General features: G+C 37.3%; 1 protein-coding gene across 1 annotated transcript in view; it reads right to left on the minus strand.

Annotated features, from left to right (window-relative positions):
• Positions 1-21,158, minus strand: part of LOC306870447 (sodium/potassium/calcium exchanger 3-like) — a gene marked incomplete at both ends in the record, with an annotated part of 39,925 nt that extends 18,767 nt beyond the window's left edge. The window contains 3 exons of the mRNA XM_079417738.1: positions 628-702; positions 1,011-1,087; positions 21,065-21,158. Coding sequence (XP_079273864.1) covers positions 628-702; positions 1,011-1,087; positions 21,065-21,158 — 246 coding nt within the window. The remainder of the gene's footprint in view (positions 1-627; positions 703-1,010; positions 1,088-21,064) is intronic.
• Between the last annotated feature and the right edge of the window lie 5,489 nt (positions 21,159-26,647).

A 26,647-nucleotide genomic window follows, 5' to 3' on the forward strand; every position in this document is an offset into this window, starting at 1 on the left:
TTTATATGTCATGTTTTATTAATCTTTTGTCATGATTTAATGAAGTACACTTTTTTAATGTGTGACTAACTATTATGCAATTACAAATAAAGATGTACTTAAGTCCTACTTAAGTGGGTCAAAAATCACTCTTAAGTTTAGCTAAATGCATTTAATATAGTTTTAAACTATAATACATTTTCATTTATTGCAGTTAACAAGCAATTAAATGTCAGAAAACATTGCATTCAGTTCGCATTTAAGTATATTCTTTTAAACAATATTATTTCCAAAATAAGCAATTTTTTAAAGTACGCTTAAGTGCACTTCTTTTCCACAAGGGTTCTCCAGCAGCATGAATCTCTGCAGTTTTAAATACTTAAATCATGACAGCTCCTGACAAATCGTGAACAAAGCCAATTCCCTGAAGGAACGTGAACAAAGGGAATTTCCCAGAAGGAAACACACCTTCCAATCTTGACATGTTAATTAACACTTTAGCCTAAGTTCATGACACATAGCATCAGTGCTGACCCGTGGGAGCAGGGAAACAAGGCTGTCATCACTTAATTTTCTGAACGATAGAGAAAGTAACATGTGCTGTCATTCTTATTTCAGTTGAAATGTCTGACAGGCTGCTGCACTCACCTCTGAGATCTTCTCCAGCGACGGGACAAAATAGTCATCGCAAATGATAGCCAGTGCATAGAACATATAGACGGCCTGTAACGAGAGAACAGATAGATAGATAGATAGATAGATAGATAGATAGATAGATAGATAGATAGATAGATAGATAGATAGATAGATAGATAGATAGATAGATAGATAGATAGATAGATAGATAGATAGATAGATAGAAACAGAACGATAGAACAATAGCAATAGATAGAATGATAGAACAACAGACAGAACGAACAAACAAACAAACAAATGATAGAGACAGGATGACTGAAAGACAGAAAGATAGATAGAATGATCAATATAATGATAGAATGATAGAACGATGGATGGATGGATGTGTCACTCACACAGAGCACGTGCAGTAGTATGGCTCCTCTCTTGCGCTGCTCTTTGGTGAAGATGTCCTCAGGGAACTCATGAATTGCTAATGGGAAAACACCACATGGTTTAGACATGGAATCGTCAGAAGCAATTGTGCCTGCTGGATTTTCAAAACCAATTTAGCTGAATGTGTGGTGGGCTAGTGGCATGTATGACACCAGAGAGGAATATGAACTTTAATGACGACAGAACTCAATTCTATTTATAGCAGCCCATCACTGAAACCTCCCTTCTCCACACTCATATGAAAATATACACACTATAGACCCACTCTCTAGATTACGCTACCCCAGGAATGTGTGCCTGCCTAAACATGAGTTTTAGAAGAGGGGTATATTTTAAAGTGTAGTCTTATTTAAAATGACTTTATCACAATACAAAGTTTACTCCACCCACCCAAGTAACTCCAGCGTGAAGTTTGCGGACGACACGACAGTGGTTGGGCTCATCAAAGGGGGAGATGAGTCCGCGTACAGGGATGAGGTGGAAAAACTTTCATCATGGTGCAGCGATAACAACTTGGTTTTAAATACCATAACAACAAAATAAATAATTGTGGACTTCAGGAGAAACAGATCTGATCCTCAGCAATATATATTAATGGGGACTCTAATTTCAAATTTCTGGGCCTGTACTTGGATGATGACCTTACCTGGAAAACAAACACCACTATGCTGATTAAGAAGGCACAGCAGCGACTTTATTTTTTAAGAGTTCTGAAAAACAACGCCCTAATCAAAGAACTGCTGGTGTCCTTCTACAGAAGTTCGATTGAAAGTGTGCTGACGTACTGCATTCCAGTGTGGTTTGCTAGTCGCACTGCCCAGGAAAAGACAGTGCTCCAGAGGGTGGTTAACACAGCACAGAAGATTATTGGCTGTGAGCTCCTCTCATTTGAGGAACTGTACAGGACCCGCTGCCTTAAAAAAGCTTGCAGCATTTTGAAAGACTCACCCCATCCAGTACATCATGTGGACAATAAAAACCAAAACAAACAGACTGAAAAGCAGCACATATCACAGGGCTGTTGCAGTACTCAATGAACACTGAATGTAATGTCTCTTATGAGGAATAGTCCATCTTGTTTTAATCGAAACTCTCTGATAGACATGTAATACATATATTTATTTATTTCTAGATTTAAAGATATATATATATATATATATACATATACTGATGATTATTTATTTTTTTAGTATTTTTTTTTTTATTGTAAATCTTATTTTTTGCACTGACACAGGATTGTACACAATTTCGTTGTACTTTGTATAATGACAATAAAGATTCTGATTCCTTTGCTATCTCACTCTCTCTCTATCCTCCATCTCCTTTCCTTCCTCTTTTTTGTCATCTTTCCATCCTCTTCTGTAGCCCAGTGTCAAAAGACATGCTTTGGCTCTATGTAAATCTCTGAATCGTGCTGAAAACCCGTCTCCGATGAACGTCCTGACGAGCTGAGGAAGGCCGTTACTATGGCGACGTCTTCCCTAGGGCAGTGAATTGTTGACGAGCAGCGGCTGGAAGCCAATGGCAACAGAGTGAAAGTGAGAAACTGGGTGGAGGATATATCTTTCCCATGGACTTGATTTAGGAAATATGGAAAAAAAGGAGGGACCAAAGAGATGACAAGCAACACAGAAGTGCAACTGCTAAAAATACTCAATTTCCCTCTTCCAGGGGGAACATCTTGGGGTTCTGTGAGAAAGACGCACAGATAAGACGGTGTTTGACTCCAACAAAAATAGAGAAAGTGTGTAAATCAGATGGCAGAGCAAGTGAACGATTTTAGACAAACCAAATAACGGAAAATGCTAGGATAATGGAAAATTTCACACTTGTTCTCTATCTTAGCTTTTCTCAACCTCATGTACTTACCAATATGTCAGTGCAACATAGGCTCATTGGAAAACTTTGTACAAAATTCCAAAAGTGTACTTATAAATACAATTCACTGCAGTTTTCAGCTGAAGTGAACACTAATAACAGTAACGCAGCAACAAAGTTTATTCCTTTTCACACAAATTATGATTGCAGGGGCACATTACCGATAATACATACTTATTTTTATGCAGTTTCCTGCACAATACTCTATTATGACCTTTTAGCATAGTGCATGATTTGTAAAGTAACACATTTTGACATTTGCACCAAATAACCAGTTCCATATCTATGGCTTTTCTGATGTAGTAAATTTGCTCAATAGCGCACCCAGTACAGCATTAAACTTGAGACACAAAGGGTGCGAGTCCTGGAAACACAAATCACGATAAAAAAGAGCTCAAAGACTTCTAGAAGCAATCTAAAATTAGAAAGTTGTTTCAGCAAATGCGTTTTTATCTTACATTTGCTTGTGTTATTGGATAGGTTTGACATAAGGTTTAGTGTAGGTGGTGTGTTATTTTCAAACCCTTTAGCGCCACTCACTGCACATTTAATTTATGAACTGCAGTGATACATACAACAACCAATTTAGTAATAACACATCGCTGGATTTACGTTCATATGTTTAGGATAAAACTGAACATGCTTTTAGCTAGGGCTACACAATAAATTGAAATTAAATCACAATCGCGAACTACGGCTCTGTGTAGTAAATGCTGCTCCATCTGAAAGCACATTACTGAAAATATGCGTATGACCATCGCATTCGATTAATCATGCAGCCCTACTTTTAGCGTCACCCACTGGACATTTCACTTGGAAAGTGCCGCAAAATGTGCAAGAAGCAATGTAATATAATTTTGCAGAAATGTCACCACAGGCACGAATTGCATCAATGTGCAAATAAGTGAGTGTGACCTTTCACCTCACAGCAACAGAAACCTGCTCCGCCTCTTAAATACAAGCAGCTAATTCGGGCCTCTTGTTTCCTTTTTTCTTACCAGTTGGAGCCAAGTTTAGCTCCAGTGCAGCTGCGTAAATCAGCAGCCCTCAGCAAATGATTGAAAGCCGCTCAAATGATGATGGCTCACACAATCCTGTGTGACAGTTATTCTCTATATAAAGCATAGAGTGAAAGACCTCACTATACACTATTAAAAATAAGGTTCCAAATGAGGGATTTTAGTGCGATGCAATAGAAGAACGATTTTGGGTTCCTCGAAGAACCTTTCAGTTAACAATTCAATTTTTTCTTAGTTTGAAGAACCTTTCACCACTATAAACAAACAAATGAAAAGATTCCATGGATGTTAAAGATTCTTCACCGAACCATCAATGCCACTAAAGAACCTTTATTTTTAAGAGTGAAAGAAATAAATAGATAGAGAAAAGGCTTTTGGTGGCCTTCTGTTTTTGTGTGGCTACAAGCTAAGAGTGAGGGACAAATTGCAGACGAGAATGAGGAGAGGGAGAATGTTATGCTATTGACTTAAAATGGCAGGGTGTCTTGGTGTCCAGCTGGCTAATCAACAGCAAAACACGATCCCGCGGTCTACAACAGCAACCCACTCAGGATAACGCATATATGCTAAAAACCTGTGCATCACATACTACAACATGGTTTTTATAGTTAACTAAAGACAAAAAAACTAAACATCAAATATTTTTATTACTTGAAATAAACTTTAACTTAAAAAAAGCTACATTTCTCACTTTTCAATTTGATATTTTGATGAATTTGATGTACTAAAATAACTAAAACTAAAATAAAAATGAATAAATATTATATAGACATATTTTTAAAAAATAAAAACACAGCTAAAATACAACTTGAATTAAAATGAAATTTGAAAATTGAAAGAAATATTCTGGGTTTAATACATAAAGTTTAGTTCAGCTGACAGCATTTTAAGCATAATGTTGATTACCACAAGAAATTATCTTGTTTCTTAATCAATCAATCAATCAATCAATCAATCAATCAATCATACACACACACACACACACACACACAGTATCTCAGAAGTGAGTACACCCCTCCTTTTGTAAATATTTTATTATATCTTTTCATGTGACAACACTGAAGAAATGACACTTTGCTACAATGTAAAGTAGTGAGTGTACAGCTTGTATAACAGTGTAAATTTGCTGTCCTCTCAAAATAACTCAACACACAGCCATTAATGTCTAAACCGGTGGCCACAAAAGTGAGTACACCCCCAAGTCAAAATGTCCAAATTGGGCCCAAAGTGTCAATATTTTGTGTGGCCACCATTATTTTCCAGCACTGGCTTACCCCTCTTGGGAATGGAGTTCACCAGAGCTTCACAGGTTGCCACTGGAGTCCTCTTCCACTCCTCCATGACGACATCACAGAGCTGGTGGATGTTAGAGACCTTGCGCTCCTCCACCTTCCGTTTGAGGATGCCTCCCAGATGCTCAATAGGGTTTAGGTCTGGAGACATGCTTGGCCAGTCCATCACCTTTACCCTCAGCTTCTTTAGCAAGGCAGTGGTCGTCTTGGAGGTGTGTTTGGGGTCGTTATCATGTTGGAATACTGCCCTGTGGCCCAGGCTCTGCTTCAGTATGTCACAGTACATGTTGGCATTCATGGTTCCCTCAATGAACTGTAGCTCCCCAGTGCCGGCAGCACTCATGGAGCGCCAGACCATGACACTCCCACCACCATGCACAAGAAAGCCTGCAAACAGTTTGCTGAAGACAAGCAGACTAAGGACATGGAACCATGTCCTGTGGTCTGATGAGACCAAGATAAACTTATTTGGTTCAGATGGTGTCAAGCGTGTGTGGCGGCAACCAGGTGAGGAGTACAAAGACAAGTGTGTCTTGCCTACAGTCAAGCAAGGTGGTGGGAGTGTCATGGTCTGGGGCTGCATGAGTGCTGCCGGCTCTGGGGAGCTATAGTTCATTGAAGGAACCATGAATGCCAACATGTACTGTGACATACTGAAAGTTAAGAAACAAGATCATATATATCATATATATATATATATATATATATATATATATATATATATACACACACAGTGGGTCAAATAAGTATTTGATACACTGCCGATTTTTCAAGTTTTCCCACTTACAAAGAATGGAGAGATCTGTAATTTTCATCGTAGGTACACCTCAACTGTGAGAGACAGAATATAAAAAAAAAAATCCAGAAAATCACATTGTATGATTTTTGAATAATTAATTTCCATTTTATTGTATGAAATAAGTATTTGATCACCTACCAACCAGCAAGAATTCTGGCTCTCACAGACCTGTTAGTTTGTCTTTAAGAAGCCCTCCTATCCTCCACTCATTACCTGTATTAATTGCACCTATTTGAACTTGTTACCTGTATAAAAGACACCTGTTCACACACTCAATCAATCAGACTCCAACCTCTCCACTATGGGCAAGAGCAAAGAGCTGTCTAAGGACACTAAGGACAAAATTGTAGACCTGCACAAGGCTGGGATGGGCTACAGGACAATAGGCAAACAGCTTGGTGAGAAGGCGACAACTGTTGGCGCAATTATTAGAAAATGGAAGAAATTCAAGATGACTGTCAATCTCCCTCGGACTGGGGCTCCATGCAAGATCTCGCCTCGTGGAGTATCAATGATCCTGAAAAAGGTGAGGGATCAGCCTAGAACTACACGGGAGGTCCTGGTCAATGACCTGAAGAGAGCTGGGACCACAGTCTCAACGGTTACCATTATTAACACACTACACCGTCATGGATTAATATCCTGCAGCGTGCGCAAGGTCCCCCTGCTCAAGCCAGCACATGTCCAGGCCCATCTGAAGTTTGCCAAAGACCATCTGGATGATCCAGAGGAGGCATGGGAGAAGGTCATGTGGTCAGATGAGACCAAAATATAACTTTTTGGTATAAACTCCACTCGCCGTGTTTGGATCAAGAAGAAGGATGAGTACAATCCCAAGAACACCCTCCCAACCGTGAAGCATGGGGGTGGAAACATCATGCTTTGGGGGTGCTTTTCTGCAAAGTACGACTGCACCATATTGAGGGGAGGATGGATGGGGCCATGTATCGCGAGATTTTGGGCAACAACCTCCTTCCCTCAGTAAGAGCATTGAAGATGGCTCGTGGCTGGGTCTTCAAGCATTAAATGACCCCAAACACACAGCAAGGGCAATTAAGGAGTGGCTCCGTAAGAAGCATTTCAAGGCCCTGGAGTGGCCTAGCCAGTCTCCAGACCTGAACCCAATAGAAAATCTATGGAGGGAGCTGAAACTCTGTGTTGCCCAGCGACAGCCCCAAAACCTGAGAGATCTGGAGAAGACCTGTATGGAGGAATGGGCCAAAATCCCTGCTGCAGTGTGTGCAAACCTGGTCAAGAACTACAGGAAACATCTGACCTCTGTTATTGTAAACAAAGGTTTCTGTACCAAATATTAAGTTCTATTTTTCTATTGTATCAAATACTTATTTCATGCAATAAAATGGAAATTAATTATTCAAAAATCATACAATGTTAATTTCTGTTTTTTTTATATTCTGTCTCTCACAGTTGAGGTGTACCTATGATGAAAATTACAGATCTCGCCATTCTTTGTAAGTGGGAAAACTTGAAAAATCGGCAGTGTATCAAATACTTATTTGCCCCACTGTATATATATTAGGTTTTAATCGATTTATCAATCCCAAAATTTTATCAATACACAGCTAGTTTAATCACCGGTTTGTAGAAAAAAGATTGGTTTTGGATGTGACTTCAACCAGACAGTATAACACATTATTACAAATAACTCTAGATCTCGACATTTGATTTGCTCCGAATAAAAAGTAAAATGACGGTAACAAACATATGCATTACTTTGAAATATTTCTCTCATGTTTCTGTCATTTTTATATTTCTGTTTTAAATTTTATATTATAAAACAGGTATTTCTGTTATTTATATATTTCTAACCAACAAGAGGATTTATTTGGTCCATGGGCTTATTAAGGTCACGTTCCCTAAATACTGGGCAAATCATATCCAACTGAAAGCAATTACTTGTGATTATGCCATGTGACCTTAATGCATCATGTCAGAAGAGGTTACACTCTAGGTCTGATTACCACACTGTCAAATATGATGCAGCATGATTTATTTTTATTAGACTGCAGTGATTGTGCTTGTCTGTGAGGGATTTTCTAGCCACCTACTCCTTCTGAAATGTACACAAAATATTTTGGCCAAAGCAAAGAACATCATGTGCAATGATTACTGACATGCCTAAAAATAGCACCTTCCCTTCCCTTCTCATTATTTATTTCCTCCCACCTTCCTCTCTCTCTCTCGCCGCCTCTGTCTTTTTCATCTAAGCTCCCGCTCTCACACGGCTCTCCACAAACACACACACTCCCAAAATTTTGCATTCAGTTGCCAAGCAACACAAACCTCAAAGGATTCTCGTCTGAAGACAGGGTCTGCCGTCTCGTCCTTTTATAAGGAACAAAAACAATGGCGAGGACGAGAGAGAGACAGAAAAAAGAAATCAATCTCAGACTTATTACATAATCCCCTCTAATTATGGAAGAGCAGTTTAAGGAACTGCACCTATTAAACGTCATATTGCTCAGCTCTCACAGATGAGCAAAATACTGGAGATTTTGCCAGAGGCATTTCATCCAATTGCAGATCTGACATTGAGAGCAGTCATTAACTCAGGGCATTTTTGCTAGCGCTCTTTGAATTGATGAGTTACTTCTTATATTCTCATATTCACAATATGAGACAAAACAAATGAAACATTATTTAACCTTTAACAACAATGCCAACGTACTTGTATTTTAAAATTAAAACTCAATGTGTAAAAACAAAACTAGCAAATTTTCACAGCAGTCAGTATTTCATCATTAAGTCTCACACTTAACCCTCATGAGCAAAAAATGTTTTCTTAAAAAAAAAAGGATTTATATATTTTTTAGAATTGTTCTACTTATGTGAACACAACCACACACACATTTTCACTTCAACAATAATCTGCCTTCTTTAAAGAGACCAAAATTAAGTCTGCGCTCAAAATCTTTTTTTTTTAAAGGGGTCATCGGATGCCCATTTTCCACAACTTGATATCAGGGGCGTAGCCATCATTTCAGAAGTGAGGGGGACAGAAATGTTATATATACATACATACATATATATAAAACTTTACAATATAACTTTCTGTAATATATATAACCTACCAGTCAAAAGGTTTTGAACAGTAAGATTTGTAATGTTTTTTTATAAATCTCTTCTGCTCACCAAGCCTGCATTTATTTAATCCAAAATACAGTTTTACTATGTAAAACAGCTGCTTTCTATTTGAATATATTGTAAAATGTAATTTATATTTATTTATTTTTTAGCAAGGATGGTTTAAATTGATCAAAAGTGATGATAAAGACATTTATAATGTTACAAAATATTTCTATTTCAGATAAATGCTGTTCTTCTGAACTTTCTATTCATCAAAGAAACCTGGAAAAATATTATACTCAGCTGTTTTCAACATCATCATAATAATAAATGTTTTTTTGTTAGCAGCAAATCTGAATATTAAAATGATTTCTGAAGGATCGTGTGACTGGAGTAATGATGCTAAAAATTCAGCTTTGAAATCACAATAAATTACGTTTTAAAATAGAAAACAGTTATTTGAAATAGTGAAGATATTTCAAAATTGTACTGTTTTGCTGTAGGCCTACTTTGGATCAAATAAATTCAGGCTTTCTGAGCAGAAGAGACTTCTTTAAAAAACATAAAAAATCTTAATGTTCAAAAACTTTTGACTGGTACTGTATAGGCAACTTTAATTTTTCTCTTTTTCTAGCTTTTAATTGACTTAGAAATCAGATACACTGCTGGACAATGTCACGGTGCACACACGAGGGAGGACACAGGAACACGCAGACGAGGATGTAAACTCAAATAATAGTCCTTTACTGGAGACATCAAGGCAGGGCAAGACACAGACATCCAACACCGGGGAGTAACAAGTAGACCAGACGAAACTGAACAGACGGGACTAATATACAGGGGATAATCATAGATAACGAGACGAACACAGCTGGACAAGAATTAACTAATGATAACATTTAACAAGGACAGGAAACAAACCAAATAAGGAAACATGGGGCGGGAACACATGACAGACACGACAGAACCCTGACAGACAATAACCAATAATAATGATTTGTTTATATACTACAAACACTTTTTTATCCCATGAGGCAGAATAGTTTCTATACGGTAATGAATGCTATGTCAGTTAGCACTGCATTGTTCATATGCTTTATTTATTACCTGGAGATGACTTGAAAAACCAAATTAAACATATTGTTGCAATCGCAATTCCAAACTCGTCGTTTCACATAATAGGAATTTCATGGTGCGACTTTCTGCGCGAGAGCGCCCTCCGGCGTCGAGGATGAATGAACACACACTGCATGTAATGAACGTTTAGCGCTCCGTGATGTTCATCTCGCCTTATTCTGGGTCCGAATAAAACATCAGGTCATGCAACAGACTATCCTGTCTTTGAATTTAAATCTATATTTATTCACACCGGCTCTTGAAAACCTTTATGCCAACACACTTGCCTGAAAAAGTGCGGGGGACGAATTTACGAGATATTAAAAGTGGGGGGGGGCACATCCCCCGCGTAATCTACGGCCCTGGTTGATATGATTTGTTAATTAAAAGCCTATAAAATACTATGGTTAAAATTTCTCAATGGTAGTGTAAAAAAACACCCAGCTCGGTTTTCAGTAAACCATTCTAGTCCATGTTGCTTTAAATGCTAATGAGCTCTGCTGACCCCACCCATCTCTTCCGTGGGGTGACAAGCAGACTATAAACTTCAGCCGCGAAACTGGCTAACTAGTACATTATTAGGAAAGGCGATTTGCAAAGATTCATAAAAAAAACTTTATACTCACTTCTTCTGTGGGTGAGGCTGGATCATGAATGATTCGCGCAAACATAGACGCATTTATGTAGACCGGGGATCGGCGCATTCACTTCAAAAAGAAAGTAACGTTAATCCTCTGTGTCTTCAGCGGCTCAGATGTCGGGGGTAAATGATGACTGCAATGTTCAGTACTACATCCAACAACATTACACCTCAATCACTCAATCGGAGACATCATGTCTTCCCCTGCACCGGAGGCGGACAGCTCTCAGCTCACTCAGGGCGGGTCTAAGGTAAGACGGTCTTGTCAATCAACTATCGTGGGAGGGGCCTGTACAGAACTACGTCATTCTGACAGGAATCTCAGAACAGTCTGATTTGAGAAAGGGGATTTTAAAATAGGGATTTAAAAAAAAAACACTGGGTGGATTTTTATCATTATAGGATGGACGTGTGCACACACTTCCAACACACATATGCTCAAATTACTTGTAAAGTGAATTTTGCATCCAATGACCCCTTTAAATATTATTTATCTTTTTTTTTCTATGCTCAAAAAGTGGTTAACAGGTATTAAATGGACAACAGCATAAATTTATAATTTAATAATATAATCCCTTCAAAAAAAAATAATAATTATCAAACATTATGAAACAAAAATATAGTACATTTATTTAACTGAAAATAAAACATTTAATTTTTGACCGGCTAGTCAAGAAGCACCAGAGGGTTAAAACTTATACACTTTTTGCATTGCTTTAATACAGTAACACAATTACTTGACTTATTAGTAATTACCCTTTCTACCCTCCACTATAAACCCGTAGTGAATGCTCTCTGTAAGTGCTCTTGGATCAACTCAGTGCTTCTCGTCTCATTTCGACTCGAGAGTGTCAGCTGATTAAGAGCATGCAAGTTCAATACAAGAGTCATTTAGCCTGATTTGTGAATCATTTTGACCAGCTCAAATAGGACAGCACTAAGGAGAACTAAGAGCTGTTAATGTATGAACACTTGCACATATGTGAGATAGAAAACTAGTAAATAAATTAGTCTTTATCTGTGGTGTGTGTCCGAAATGCAACTATGGTCACAAGTTCCGTCGTTACCAATAGAGTTCAATGGAACTTGCGACCATAGTTAGCTAACGATGCTTTTGAAGTACTGCTGAAAACTAAAATATACTTTAATTTAATTTTTGTTAAAACTTGTATGTCATGTATTTAAATATATTTCCAACTACACATTTGTAATCATAAATATGCAATTAAGTACATTTAAAATATATTAACTTTAAAATATAATATCAAATAACACATTACAGTTATGATTATAATCAAGCTTTAGTATGTTAGTCCACAAATCAAAATAAGTTTAAAGCATGACAAAAGATTATTCAAACATAATGATTTTAAATGTACAAAACCTTTTAATTTGACATTATTACAAAGGCCACTTTTTAAAAGTATACTTAAGTGTGTTAAGAAACAGTCAGGAAAGTGTCTCTCTTTAAAGGGGTCATCGTATGCAAAACTCACTTTTACATGTTTGAACATAAATGTGTGTTTACACATCCACCGTATAATAATAAAAATCCACTCAGTGCTTTTTAAGAAATCCCCAATAATAATAATCACTTTCTCAGTCCAGGCTGTTCTGAAATTCTTGGTAGAATGACATAGTTCTGCGCAGGCCGCTCCCACAACTATTGACTGACACTGGTGTTTCATTGTTATGATGATGATACTCAATTATATATCTCAACAAGACCAGATGAAACTTTTAAACTATCTAAGCTAATAGATTGTGTAAAAAATGTAAAAGATTGGATGACCAATAATTTCCTCCTATTAAATTCAGATAAGACAGAGATATTACTTATTGGACCAAAAAATAGTACACAGAATCTCTTGGATTAAAATTTGCAACTAGACGGATGTACTGTTACGTCCTCTAAAGTCAAAAATCTGGGTGTTATATTAGACAGCAACTTGTCCTTTGAAAATCATATTTCCCATGTTACAAAATCAGCATTCTTCCATCTTAGAAACATTGCCAAGCTTCGAAACATGCTACCTGTTTCTGATGCAGAAAAGCTAGTTCATGCATTCATGACCTCTAGACTGGACTATTGTAATGCACTGCTAGCTGGTTGTCCTGCATCTTCAATAAACAAGCTACAGATAGTCCAAAATGCAGCGGCTAGAGTTCTTACCAGATCAAGAAAATATGATTATATTACCCCAATTTTACAGTCTCTGCACTGGCTACCTATTAAGTTCCGTATCATTTACCAAATATTATTACTTGCCTATAAGGCCCTATATGGTTTAGCTCCTGCGTACCTAATTTATCTTCTACCACGCTACAATCCAACCCACTCTCTAAGGTCTCAAAACTCTGGACTTTTGGTAGTCCCTAGGATAGCAAAGTCCACTAAAGGAGGTAGAGCTTTTTCACATTTGGCTCCCAAACTCTGGAATAGCCTTCCTGATAACGTTCGGGGTTCAGACACACTCTCTCTGTTTAAATATAGATTAAAGACATCTCTTTAGCCAAGCATTCACATAATGCATCTTATAATCTTGTACTGCAGTTATATCTGATCAAATGTACATTATTATTATTCTTTAGCTTGGGTTGAACAAATAATTTTTGCTTAGATGGAACAGCAGCTACGCTAATTATGTCTCTATTTGTTTCTCTGTTGATTAACATCCCGTGGTAACTAGGAATGACAGAAGCTTCAGTCTGGATCCAACCCTTAAATGATCTGAGATGACCGAACACCTGAGAAAAGATAATGCCAACCCCTCAGAGGACCTCAGAGGATGCCAATGCTTCGACAACATACAGAATTACCAAATTTTGCCAAACATATTAAGGTTCTGAAATATATACATATATTGTGTAAACTTAAATTCCTGTAGAACTGCTTTGCAACGATTTGTATCGTAAAAAGCGCTATACAAATAAACTTGAATTGAATGGGTGTTTTACCTTAGGCCCACCCTGAGTGAGCTGTCATCAGTCCGTCATTGTTTCGACACCGGAACAGGTGTAGACAAGACTGTCTCCTAATCGATTGAGGTGTTCTGTTGTTGGATGTAATAATGATATAGCAGTTGTCATTTACTCCTGACATCCGAGCCGATAAAGACGCAGTGGATTACGTTTGTTTTTAAAGGGAATGCACCCCCCGATCTACCTAAATGTGTTTATGTTCGCGCGAATCATTAGTAATCCAGCTTCACCTACAGATGGAGTGAGTATAAAGTTGTTTTATGAATCTTTGCAAATCGCCTTTCCTAATAATGTGCTAGTTGGCAAGTTCTGCGGCTAAATGTGTCTAAAGTTTACAGCCTTATAGAACGGCTTGTCACCCCGCGGAAGAGAGGGGCGGGGTCAGCATAGCATATTAGCATTTAAAGGGATATGCACCGAAACAGCTTGCTGTGAACAGACCTGTTTTTCACAGGGTAACACCGTGTCCTAACTACACGCGACATGATGCCGCGACACGCGATAAAAGGTCTCTTTTCCATGTTAATCAGAGTTTTTGTGCTAACTAGCCGCGACTGCGACACGCACAATTTCCAAACGGTTTCTATTTCTGCGATGCGAAACAACAACATACAAACTAATGACAGTGATAATCTCAGGTACTGATTATGTGCTTTATTCAAAGTTAAACGTGTCTAATATGAGTTTGAATATCATTGTGCGTGACCATTACAGCCATACTGAAAGCAACAACAGATAGTATGTTGATAAATAAGATGTACGTTAAAACTGCAAACTCAGTGCGAACCAACAAGTGTGTTCCATGATAAACATGGTATCAGTCCCTCAGTATGTACTTTTAATCATGTTAAAAAGGTTTAATATTTATGAATACTATTATAAACATATCCATTTTATTGCGAGTGCAGTACGCTTCAAGGGAGAGCCCGCCCACACACGCTTCTGATTGGCTGTGATATTTGATTGATTCTGTCGCGTCGTGTGTAGTGTGGACAGCCAATCTGCGTTTCGCTGGAATACTGTCGCATTGTGTGTAGTTAGGACACGGTGTAAATAAGGTGTTGTTTTGCGCTACCATTTAGAAATTTGAACCAAAGTATGTTATAGACTTTTCATGAAGACCCTAAAGAATCATATCAACTTGTGGAAAATGGCATCCGATGACCCCTTTAAGTCACTTAAGTGGCCTTTTAGTTTATTAATGCTATATTATCTGCAAGTATTTTTGAAAAAATATATACTTTTAAGATTTGAAGTACACTACAAGTTCACATTTAGTAGAATTAGGTAGAATTATTTTTTTGCATGTATGCGTATGGGAGTTTAGTAATGTGGAGAAACCTAATGTGTTCAGGTTTTAATCATATTAATCTCTGAGTCAATAACTCATATATTTTGTTCTAATACTAGTTTGAAAGTTTTTTGGTTTGCTTTATCCCTGATATCCCTGATTTGAAGACTGTGTATCTTCAATGCTTGAGTGTACAGGTCTAATTCTGGCAACTAACAGTGCTGCAAACATCCATTCTGTGGTGTTCACCATTATTTAAACTGCTTGCTGCGCTCACAGATTAAAGCAGACAGACCATGCTGTGATCTCAGTTCTCAGTACTTTGTCTGCATAATACACAAACTGCAACAGAACTACAATAATAACAACAGAGGTATTTGTCTAAGTGTTTTCCAGATGAGGCAGTAGAGCTTCTGTTCCTGACGTCTGTTTATGTTTGCTGTAGCCTCCTGATATCTCTGGACAGTGTATGTTTTCTCTTCCACCCCTTTTATATATCCTTTTTTTTTCTTTTGCTACAGTAATTCATACATCTCAGAAACATGTGGCCTCTTCAGACAGAACTCTGCTTTCCGAAGGTCAAGCAGACTCTTATGCAAATAATGTATTTTAAAAGAATATACTTAAGTGTAAACTTAATGTAATGTTTTTGGAAAATTAACTGAGTGTTATTGCAATTAAATGAAAATGTATTATAGTTTAAAATTTTATATTAAATGCAATCAGCTGAACTTTGACGTTTGCCTTTGAGGGATTTCTGACCCACTTAAGTAGGACTTCAGAACATCTTTATATGTAATTTCATAATTCTATTGTCTTTATACATTGACTTAATGTACTTCTTTAAAGCACTACACAAAATTCGTAAAACTATAATTTAAATGTAAAATTTTTAAAGTGACAATTTACTAAGTGCACTTTTTAAACGTGTACTTAAGTGTGTTAAGTAACACAATCATTTTTACGTCACTTAAGTGGACTTTTCTTTCATTAACAGGTTTTATGCAGGTTTTATCATGATGAAATTAAGACTTTTAAAACCTTTTTAAGACCAAGTAAAAAAATTAAGGAATATATAGAAGGAAACAAAATCGATACACATTTACTTGAGAATCAAAATGGCATCAGATAAAAAGTCTTGTTAAGAATGAAATCGATTAAAAATGAAGTGAGTTTATGAATAACCCAGAAAAAAAGTTTTCAAAACGCTACTTGCAGACATTTGTTCTTGTTTTAAGCATAAACTCAATTAATTTTGTTCAATTAAAAAAAAAAAAAATACATTTGCATCTCAAGCAGATATACCTTGAGTTTAAGGATGTTTAGCTTTTTAGACATTTAGTGCTTTTTATGCTACAAGTGCACATTCAATACAATGAAGCAGACTTAATTTTCACAAGAGGAGTTTAAAGAATATACTACATGCAACCATAGTAGCCTAGAGCTACAAACACACACAAATATATTTACTGTGCAAATGTTGTATATCTTTCAAGCAGTGGCCTTTGGGGAAAACAAATATTTACTCTCACTCTTAGTCATTTGTATAAATCACCACAAAACAGTCAATAAATTGCACACCATAAAATCTTATATATAAATGTGAGATTAAACATTTTCTGAAATGCAAGCACCATAAAACATTTGTTGCCCACCTGCTCTGGGAGTGTCAATTGTTTGATTTTCGACTTCATACTGCAGGACCCTGCGTCTGGGAAAGTCTGTTTCTGGCCATGAAGACTTGATCTCTGAAATTACATGAGAAACTAATATATCTCTACACCTTTCACAACCAAATGTGTACAAACGTTTACTTCTATATCTGCAAACTGTCACTGCAACAGTCAACAATGTTAATGAAAACATTTACGAATCCATCAGGTAGACCAAAAAAGGTATTTGCGAGCAAGTATGCTTGAGTAATAACATTCGGCACCAGAAGGCACTTCAAGCTCCACTACGTAAGCGTGCATCCTGACGCACATACTGTACAACAAGAACCATTTTGTTTAGTTTACCCTTGGCAGCAAGAAAACACAACATTGTGGCAAAGCTATGCAGCATCCTGTTCTGTTGTTCAGGGCAGCAGAGTTATATATAATATTGTGAGGATACAGTACCTCAAAGATGAAAACGTTTGTTGCGCCGACACATATACAAGTTGCTTTTTAAAATGAATAATTTATCTTATATATTAGTAGATAAATTATGCAGTTCTGTAATTCATGAAAGATTTGACATCATCTGTTTCAAGCAAAATTTAACAATTGAAATCTGAATTTAGTTTTTTTTGTGAGATGTGTATGTTTGGACAGTTTACCTAAAATAAATCAATATTCTCTGAAATCATAAATGCATTGCATTTTGTTGATTTTGCTCACTAATGGATCCTCTGCAGTTAATGGGTGCCATCAGAATGAGAGTCCAAGCAACTGATAAAAACATCTCAAGTAATCCACATCACTCCAGTCCATCAGATAATATCTTGAGAAGTGAAAAGCTGCATGTTTTTATAAAACCAAATCCACATTTAAGGCATTTTTAATCTTGGCTTCTGGCTAAACTACAAGTCCTCTATCCATAATATTGCTTTTTCCAGAGAAAAAGTCATCTTGTGTGAATCAGGAGAGAAATATGCATGGACCAATCACCATTTACATGCCAAAACAGCCAAAACTGTTTTGCTTTCAAATATGTGGGTGGATTTTGATGTGAACATTGGATGCACTTTTTCACTGGAGGAAGCGTTATTATGGATTATGAATTTTGCCAGAGGGGGCAGTTTTAAGTTAAAAGATGGATTTATTTCTTACAAACATGCAGTTTTTTGGTAACACTTTAGAATAGGGAAGACTTATTCACTATTAACTACGACTTTTCCCTCAATAAATTCATAATTTGCTGCTTATTAATAGTTAGTAAATTAGTTGTTAAGTTTAGGTATTGGGAAGGATTAGGGATGTAGAATAAGGCATTAACGTGCTTAATTACTACTAATAAATGGCTAATATTCTAGTAATATGCATGCTAATAAGCAACTAGTTAAGAGACCCTAAAATAAAGTGTTACTAGTTTTTCTCTTCTCAAGATGTTAATTGATGGACTGGAGTGGTGTGGATTTTTGTGATGTTTTTATCAGCTGTTTGGACTCTCATTCTGACGGCACCCATTCACTGCAGAGCATCCATTGCTGAGCAAGTGATGGAATATTTCTTCTTCAAATCCAAAATAAAGAAACAAACTCATCTACAGGGTGAGTACATAAAAAACACACACACACACACAAAACTCAGCATAGAAATCACATGTGAATCTATGTTTTTCTTTTCTTGATCTTTAAGTTCAGCTTACGTTGTAAGCATTCAGATATTGTGTCTTTGCAAGCTTTCGGTCCTTCTTCCTTTCATTCAAATGAGGATGACAGCTTTCTCTGCCTGGTTTGGTCATTGCGTGTCCTCTTAGGTTTGGTCTGAATGTTGTTTTGGATGATAATTGTCTAAAAGCAGACTGGACATCTCATCATAATTTTGCCATGTTCTATAGCCTGAACGTTTTTATCAGTGAAGCCAGGTGATTAAGATTATTTCATTAAAAACTCAGAGGTGATTCTCACTAAAAATTCTAAGATTTCATTAACAGATTATGTTAAAAATCTGTGATATTTGCGTTCAAATTGAGACAGTAGAGTGTGGTTTAAACTGCTTTAAGATTATGCCACCAGTTTAAAAACGGTTTCTTATCAGACTGTCTCTCTTGCTCTCTTTATAGGGCATATTTTTCCAGCTTTCATTTTGTGATGCTATATATGGGTAAAATCAGCTCCTCTGCTGCACTACCGTCCTCTACAAAACTTAAAAATGAAACAACTGATGCCACACACGAAGATCAAGCTGGAATAGTTTGTTGTCGTGGATCAGTCTACTGTCAGCGGGTATAAACCTGTGGCTGTTCTTTATTCAAGATACGTTAAATAACCCAATTATACAAGTACACTTGAGCAGTATAATGTTTGTTTTTTCAACTTGCACACACTGTAGACTGAAAGTGACCATCTGTCTATATATCATTACTGTGCCTTTAGAAAAAGGGATTTATGTGCACTTGAAGTGTACTTAAAATCTTTAAAGTCTAAAAAAGACTATACTTGCAGATAATACTTATTTTCTGAATGTTATCATCCATAAGTTGTTTCTTATCTCGTAGTGCTTGATTCTACTTTGCTATATGCTGCCCTGTCTATATAAAGTTATTTTGCTGTCTCTACTAACTATTGTCTGTCATCATTGCCTACTGTTCCAGTGTTATTTTTCCTTGTTGCATGTACTTTGTAAAGCACCCATGAGCCCTGGAAAGACGCAATATAAATAAAACATATTATTATTATTACATATTATTTATGAAATAAAAGACCACTTTAGTGATGTAAAGAAAGACACTTTTGATGTTTCTTAACACATTTAAGTACACTTTTAAAAGTGCACTTTATAATAGTCACACTAAAAGTTTTACTTTAAAGTACAGTTTAAACATTAGTTTTAATAATCATTTGTTGTGCTTTAAAGAAGTACACTTGTTTTGTGTTGTGTGTTGACTACCATACTAAATTACATGTAAAGCACATGATTATAATTGTGGTGTTTTTAAGTGTACTCAAGTTCTACTTAAGTGAGTCAAAAAGCACTCTAAAGCTCAAATTATTATTTTAACAATAATAATTTTTATTGCATTTAACATGCAGCAAGTGTCTAAAACCATTACATTCAGTTTGCATTTTAGTATAGTATTTCCATAATAAGTACTCTTTTTAACAAGGGCTATCCTACTTCAATAGAAAATATGTAAAAGAGTTACTTTTATTAAAATAAAATGTTAATGTTGTTGATAGAGCACACACTACCAATGGCAAAGTCATGGGTTTGCATCATAATGGAAAACATTTATTATATTCTATCCAACATGGCATTCAACATGTCCATAATACAGCAGCAATTACATGTTAACTGCAATATATAGGCTTTATATATACTATAGGTTAAGTGCATGGGAAAACACCTTTCAGTGGTGCTGTGACGCAGGTGTGAAGGGAGTTTTACTAGCAGGAGAAGCCAGAAGAAAAAGAAGAAGAAAAATCATGTAAAATAGTAATTTCTGCTTTATGAAAACCATTTGTGACCCTGGAGCACAAAACCAGTCACGAGTTGCACTGGTATATTTGTAGCAATAGCCAACAATACATTGTATGGGTCAAAATTTTTGATTTTTCTTTTATGCCAAATATCATTAGGATATTAAGTAAAGATCATGTTCAATGAAGATATTTTGTAAATTTCCTACTGTAAATATATCAAAACTTAATTTTTTCTTAGTCACATGCATTGCTAAGAAAAAAAAGAAAAAAAACCTGTCCCCTTTTAGACTTGCACTCTATTCATTTACTAACTGCTTGTTTTCTTTATATATATATAAGGTGATTTTCTCAATATTTAGATTTTTTTTTTATTCCAGATATTCAAATAGTTGTCTCTCAGCCAAATATTGTCCTATCCTAACAAACCATACATCAATGGAAAGATTATTTATTCATCTTTCAGATGATGTATACATCTCAATTTTCTTAAATAGATTGACCCTTATGACTGGTTTTGTGGTCCTGGGTCACATTTTGGCTAAATGATTTGGCTACTGTGATTTTTATGTATAAAAAGACCAACAAACTATTTAAAATGCATTTTATTTTATTTTATTTATGTTTATAAATCCGTATGCTCCTCTTCATAAGGAGCACTGAGGCACACAAATGAGATTCGCAAAAAAAAAATTAAAAAATTAAAAATGCATGTCACGAACAGAAGGATGAGCAAGGGATGATGGTGTAACACTAATGAATGTTTTGTCTGTGATTGTCCTAACCTGTCAGCTGCAGGACCTGTGCGAGCCACACAACCGCGAGAAGCCCGACTCCACAGCAGCAGAAGCGCCTGGCGCTCCGTATCACCGGCTTCATCCCGCTCCGTCTGCTCCGCGCCTCGGACTCAGAACATGATCGCCGCTGATTCCTCCTGTTATAAGGCGGGGCTGATAACTACCTTCTGACTGAACTAAACTTTTAGGTTGCCTTGTTTTTCTTCATCACAGCCAACACTGCGCTGTTGCGCATCGTTCCTTGGATGCGCAGGTATCATCTGCTTCAAAGCGCGCAAATGCGCTCACATGCCACTGGATTTGGAGCGGTCGTTGTAAATGGTACCCTCTTTCTGTCTCTCTCTCATACACACACAAATCACACCGCTGCCACTTGAGGGCGGCTCTTGCCAATAGTCCTGCTGTAATCGTGCACGACCAATAAGAAAACACTATGAGGCGAAAGACTCAACCTAGCACAGTAGCCAATGTCCCTATTGCTCAAATCTCTGAATTTGATAAATATATACACACACACACACACACACACACACACACACACACACACACACACACACACACACACATGTTGTTTTGTGTGGTTTATGGGGACTGTCCATAGGCGTCATGGTTTTTATACTGAACAAACTGTGTGTGCTATTGCCCTACACCAACCCTACACCTAAACTTAGCCCTCACAGGAAACTTTGTGCATTTTTACATTTCCAAAAAAACACACCATTTAGTATGTTTTTTAAGCCTTTTGAATTACGGGGACATAGGCAGTTTCCTCATAAACCACCTTCATATTGTAATACCTCTGTCATACCCATGTCATTATATAAATTTGTGTCCTCAAAAACCACATAAGCATGCACACACACACGCACACACACACACACACACACACACATGCACACACACACACACACACATACCTATATCAAACGATTAATCGCATCCAAAATAAAAGTTTTTTTTTGCAAAATGTGTTCTGTGTATATGTATTATGTATACATAAATACACAAACATGCATGTATATATTTCAGAAACATAGCTTATGTTTATATACTAAATATAGTTATTTATAATATAAATATAGACATGTAAATATTTTCAAAATATATACTGTATGTGTGTGTATTTATGTATACATAATAAATATAAACAGAACACATATATTTTGCAAAAAACCTTTTATTTTGGATGTGATTAATCGCGATTAATTGCTTGACAGCACTAATATACAGTATATATATATATATATATATATATATATACAGTATACATACAGTACACACACACACACACACACACACACATATACTGTATATATATATATGGAAAAATAAATGATTCAGTTAATTACTCAATTGTGTAGTTCAAATCTCTTGTAATAATGCTTTAAAAAGTTTAAGAATCTTTTGTTGTGCTTTAAAGAAGTGCGCTTTTTTTTAAAGAAGTTTGCAACCTTGAGTCCGGCTGTAACAGCTATCATTAATAACTCTTTGGAAAGTGGAGTTGGACCTGCTAGTTTTAAACATGCTATAGTCCATCCTCTGCTAAAGAAACCTCATCTTGACCAATCTATTTTCAGTAATTTTAGGCCTATTTCCAAATTGCCTTTGTTAGAGAGAGTTAGAATTGTTAGAGAGAGCCTCACTAGCTGACTGGGGAATTTACCGTGTACAGAGCAAACAGGTCTGTGGATGACGCTGTCAATATGGGACTGCATTACATCCTGCAACACCTTGACAAACCTGGGATTCATGCAAGGATGTTATTTGTGGACTTCAGCTCGGCCTTCAATACCATCATGCCTGACCTTTTCTCAGACAAACTCACACAGCTCTCTGTGCCCACCTCCATCTGTCAGTGGATCACCAGCTTCCTGACAGACAGGCAGCAGTGAGGCTGGGCAAACTCACATCCAGGACTCTCACCATCAGCACTGGCGCCCCTCAGGGATGTGTTCTCTCCCCACTGCTCTTCTCCCTCTACACAAATGACTGCACATCTAAAGACCCCTCTGTCAAGCTCCTGAAGATGACACTACCGTCATCAGCCTCATCAAGGACGGAGACGAGTCTACTTACAGACAAGAGGTTGAGCAGCTGGCTGTCTGGTGCCGTCACAACAACTTGGAGCTCAACACACTCAAAACAGTGGAGATGATAGTAGACTTCAGGAGGAACCCCCCTGCACTCCCCCCACTCACCATCATAGACAGCACTGTGGCTGCAGTAGAGTCATTCAGGTTCCTGGGCACCAGCATCTCTCAGGACCTGAAGTGGGACATTTATATTGACTCTATTGTGAAAAAGGCCAAGCAGAGGCTGTATTTCCTTCGCCAGCTGAGGAAGTTGAACCTGCCACAGGAGCTGCTGAAACAGTTCTACTCTGCCATCATCGAGTCTGTTCTGTGTTCACCTATAACTGTTTGGTTTGGCTCAGCTACCAAAACAGACATCAGAAGACTACAACGGACAGTCAGGACTGCTGAGAGGATTATCGGTGCCCCTCTACCCAACCTCCAAGATCTTTATATCTCCAGAGTGAGGAAAAGGGCTGAGAAAGTCACTCTGGACCCCTCACACCCAGCTCACTCTCTCTTTGTACTGTTGCCCTCTGGCTACAGATCACTGAGCATCAGAACAGCCAGACACAAGAACAGTTTTTCCTCCAGGCCATATCCCACCCGAACAGCACATAACACACCCCGGTACTGTACGTCTGTAAATAACTCATCAAACCCTCATCTGTACATAAGACATATGCACATTCACAGTTCTGTCTATGGACATTTGTTCTTTTATATTTGTATTTTTATTACTGTTGTTATTTATAATGTATTGTCTATTCTCTTCATTATTAGTGTTTTTATTACCCTAATTATATGTTGTCTGCACTATGTTTGTACTTCTGTACTGGAAGCTCCTAACACCAAGATAAATTCCTTGTGTGTGCAAACACACTTGGCAATAAAGCTCTTTCTGATTCTGATTCTGAGTAAATTATGACAAAATGTTCATTTTGGGTGAACTATTCCTAAAGTTATTAACTAATTGCATTTAGTATAAATTGCTATGCTCTGAAAATTCATATAATTGCTATGATGATATGTAATTGTCTGAAAATATTACATTAAGTTCAGACCTCAGCATATACTTCTGAAGTATGCTATTATTAATCTTAAAGCATATTATAAAAGAAGTGTACTTATTTTACAAGGGTGTCCTACCAGTAGGTGTAGCCCAAACTTTGACTGGTACTGTATAGCTATATTTGTGTGAGGCAATAGCTTTCACATATTCCAAATATTGCTAATACCTTTAGGAATCCTTATATGTTTGCGTCTGCCACCTTCATTTAGTTTCTGCATATTCAAACAATAATACACTGAAGAGCCAGTGGCCAAGGAACATTATTAAGAAAACTGAAACCAAACTATCAAATACACTACTAGCATATTATGTCCTTAAAGATAATTGACAAAGAAAAAACTTTATAATTTTCACCACCAGGTGGCGATGTTTACTGTTCGTATTTGCTCTTGGCGTACTTCAACTCCTCACTGAAGAATGTATGTGACATCACATGTAATATTTTGGTCAAATATTTTTTTTTTTACAGTTTGATCATGAAACCAAGTGAAGACATGCTGTATTATCTCCATGCCAAAATACTCACTCACCTGATTCATTTTCCACTGTGCAGTGAAAAAACCCAGATAACACAACCAATCAACATTGTCACTCAAAAAATGGTTGAGTAATATTTCAATGTTTTTCTAAAGCACTTTAGAGCTTTAGTTCCCTCAATTATTGAGAAACCACACACACAACTCTAGTATTTCCAGAGCACTGGTGCCTCAAACCCAATAAGCCACAACTTCAGCATGAAGTCAGAGACATGTTTCTCTTCCACGTTCTGGAAGATATCACACAGTACACTATAGCCAAATAAAGACAAAATCAAGAGTATTGTTGTTACCAACAGTCCACACTTGACAAATATAACACAGAGAATGCCTTTGAATGCGCAGTGTTTGTGAAGTCGTGGCCTAATGGTTAGAGAGTTGGACTTGTAATCCAAAGGTTGCGGGTTCGAGTCTCGGGCCGGCAGGGATTGTAGGTGGGGGGAGTGAATGTCCAGCGCTCTCTCCACCCTCAATACCACGACTGAGGTGCCCTTGAGCAAGGCAACGAACCCCCAACTGCTCCCCGGGCGCTGCAGCATAAATGGCTGCCCACTGCTCCGGGTGTGTGTTCACGGTGTGTGTGTGTTCACTGCTGTGTGTGTGCACGTTGGATGGGTTAAATGCAGAGCACGAATTCCGAGTATGGGTCACCATACTTGGCAGTATGTCACTTCACGTTTAGAAAAGGTCTCTAAAGTTGGCCAGTTTGTATCCAGGTCCAAGGGGAAGCACTAAGGGAGCTACAAAATGAGTTTCAGCCATTTTAGCTTGCATCTCTGCAAAACATCTCGACCTGGATGAAGGAAGCATTGTGAAGACAGAGCTCCTTGTGATTTCTGCCAACCCGTCAATCGATTGTAACAGCTCACAGTTCAGTTGTACACTAATACTAATGCCAAACAGGGGTGTGTTTCCCAAAAGCATTGTTAGCCAACTATCGTCACAAGTGACATCTTTACCAACAATTTAGTGTTTCCTGAAATCATAGTTCAAACGAACATTCGCAAACAACAACAGAAACGTATGCGATGGAACTACAGCGCTCAATCTGTGGTGAGAAGCACAGTTTCTTGTTAGTAAGGCTTGTGGACTTAAATAAATTATGCTCTTGGGCACAATAAGCAAGCTAACATGCAGTACAATCGATACAATTCCATTAAAATATCTTTTAATCTATATATTTAAGTGCATCCTCAATAAGTGCAAAGTGAAAGTGAAAGAGGGAACCCGGGATAAATCAAAATGCTAAGGAACAAAAAATTATTTATCTTGAGGACCCATGCTTGTTAGAGCAGCTTCTCGAAGATCTAGAATTGATGAATTACCGTCCTATATTATTGAACCAGCGTGGTTCAAACAGTGGAGATGCGACCATGTTCATGACTAGCTAGTTAGTTTCATCGTTGTTACATCATTGTACAGAAAATGCATCCCAGGACAGCAAGGAAACTTGAGCTTTGAGCTTTACTAATTGCATCTCAACAATGGCACAGATATGAAGGTTCAGGCTTCACCAAATCAGGTAAATCATGTTGGAGTATGCAGCACAGATTCTCAAAGCTTCAAGCTCTTGCCATTTCAAGACTGAACTACTGCAATGCTCTACTGGCCGGCCTTCCAGCCAGCGTGATTAAACCTCTGCACTTCATCCAGAATGAAGCAGCATAACACCCACATCACCTTTCTCTTGATGTCAGTCTACCTGCTGCTTTTGACGCTGGCCTTCACAACGTCGTCTGGAGCCAAAGACTTTGGATACACCAAGATGATGCGCTCATATCACTAATGGGAGAAAGTGCAATGCAAACTATGGCAGAATAAATCCTGCCTTTTAAATAAAAGAGGCAGTCGATAATAAGTCATTGCATCATCAAAGCTTCCATTAGAAGCT

The sequence above is a fragment of the Barbus barbus genome (genome assembly GCF_936440315.1).
Source record: "Barbus barbus genome assembly, chromosome: 1".
In the NCBI taxonomy this organism is placed as follows: domain Eukaryota; kingdom Metazoa; phylum Chordata; class Actinopteri; order Cypriniformes; family Cyprinidae; genus Barbus; species Barbus barbus.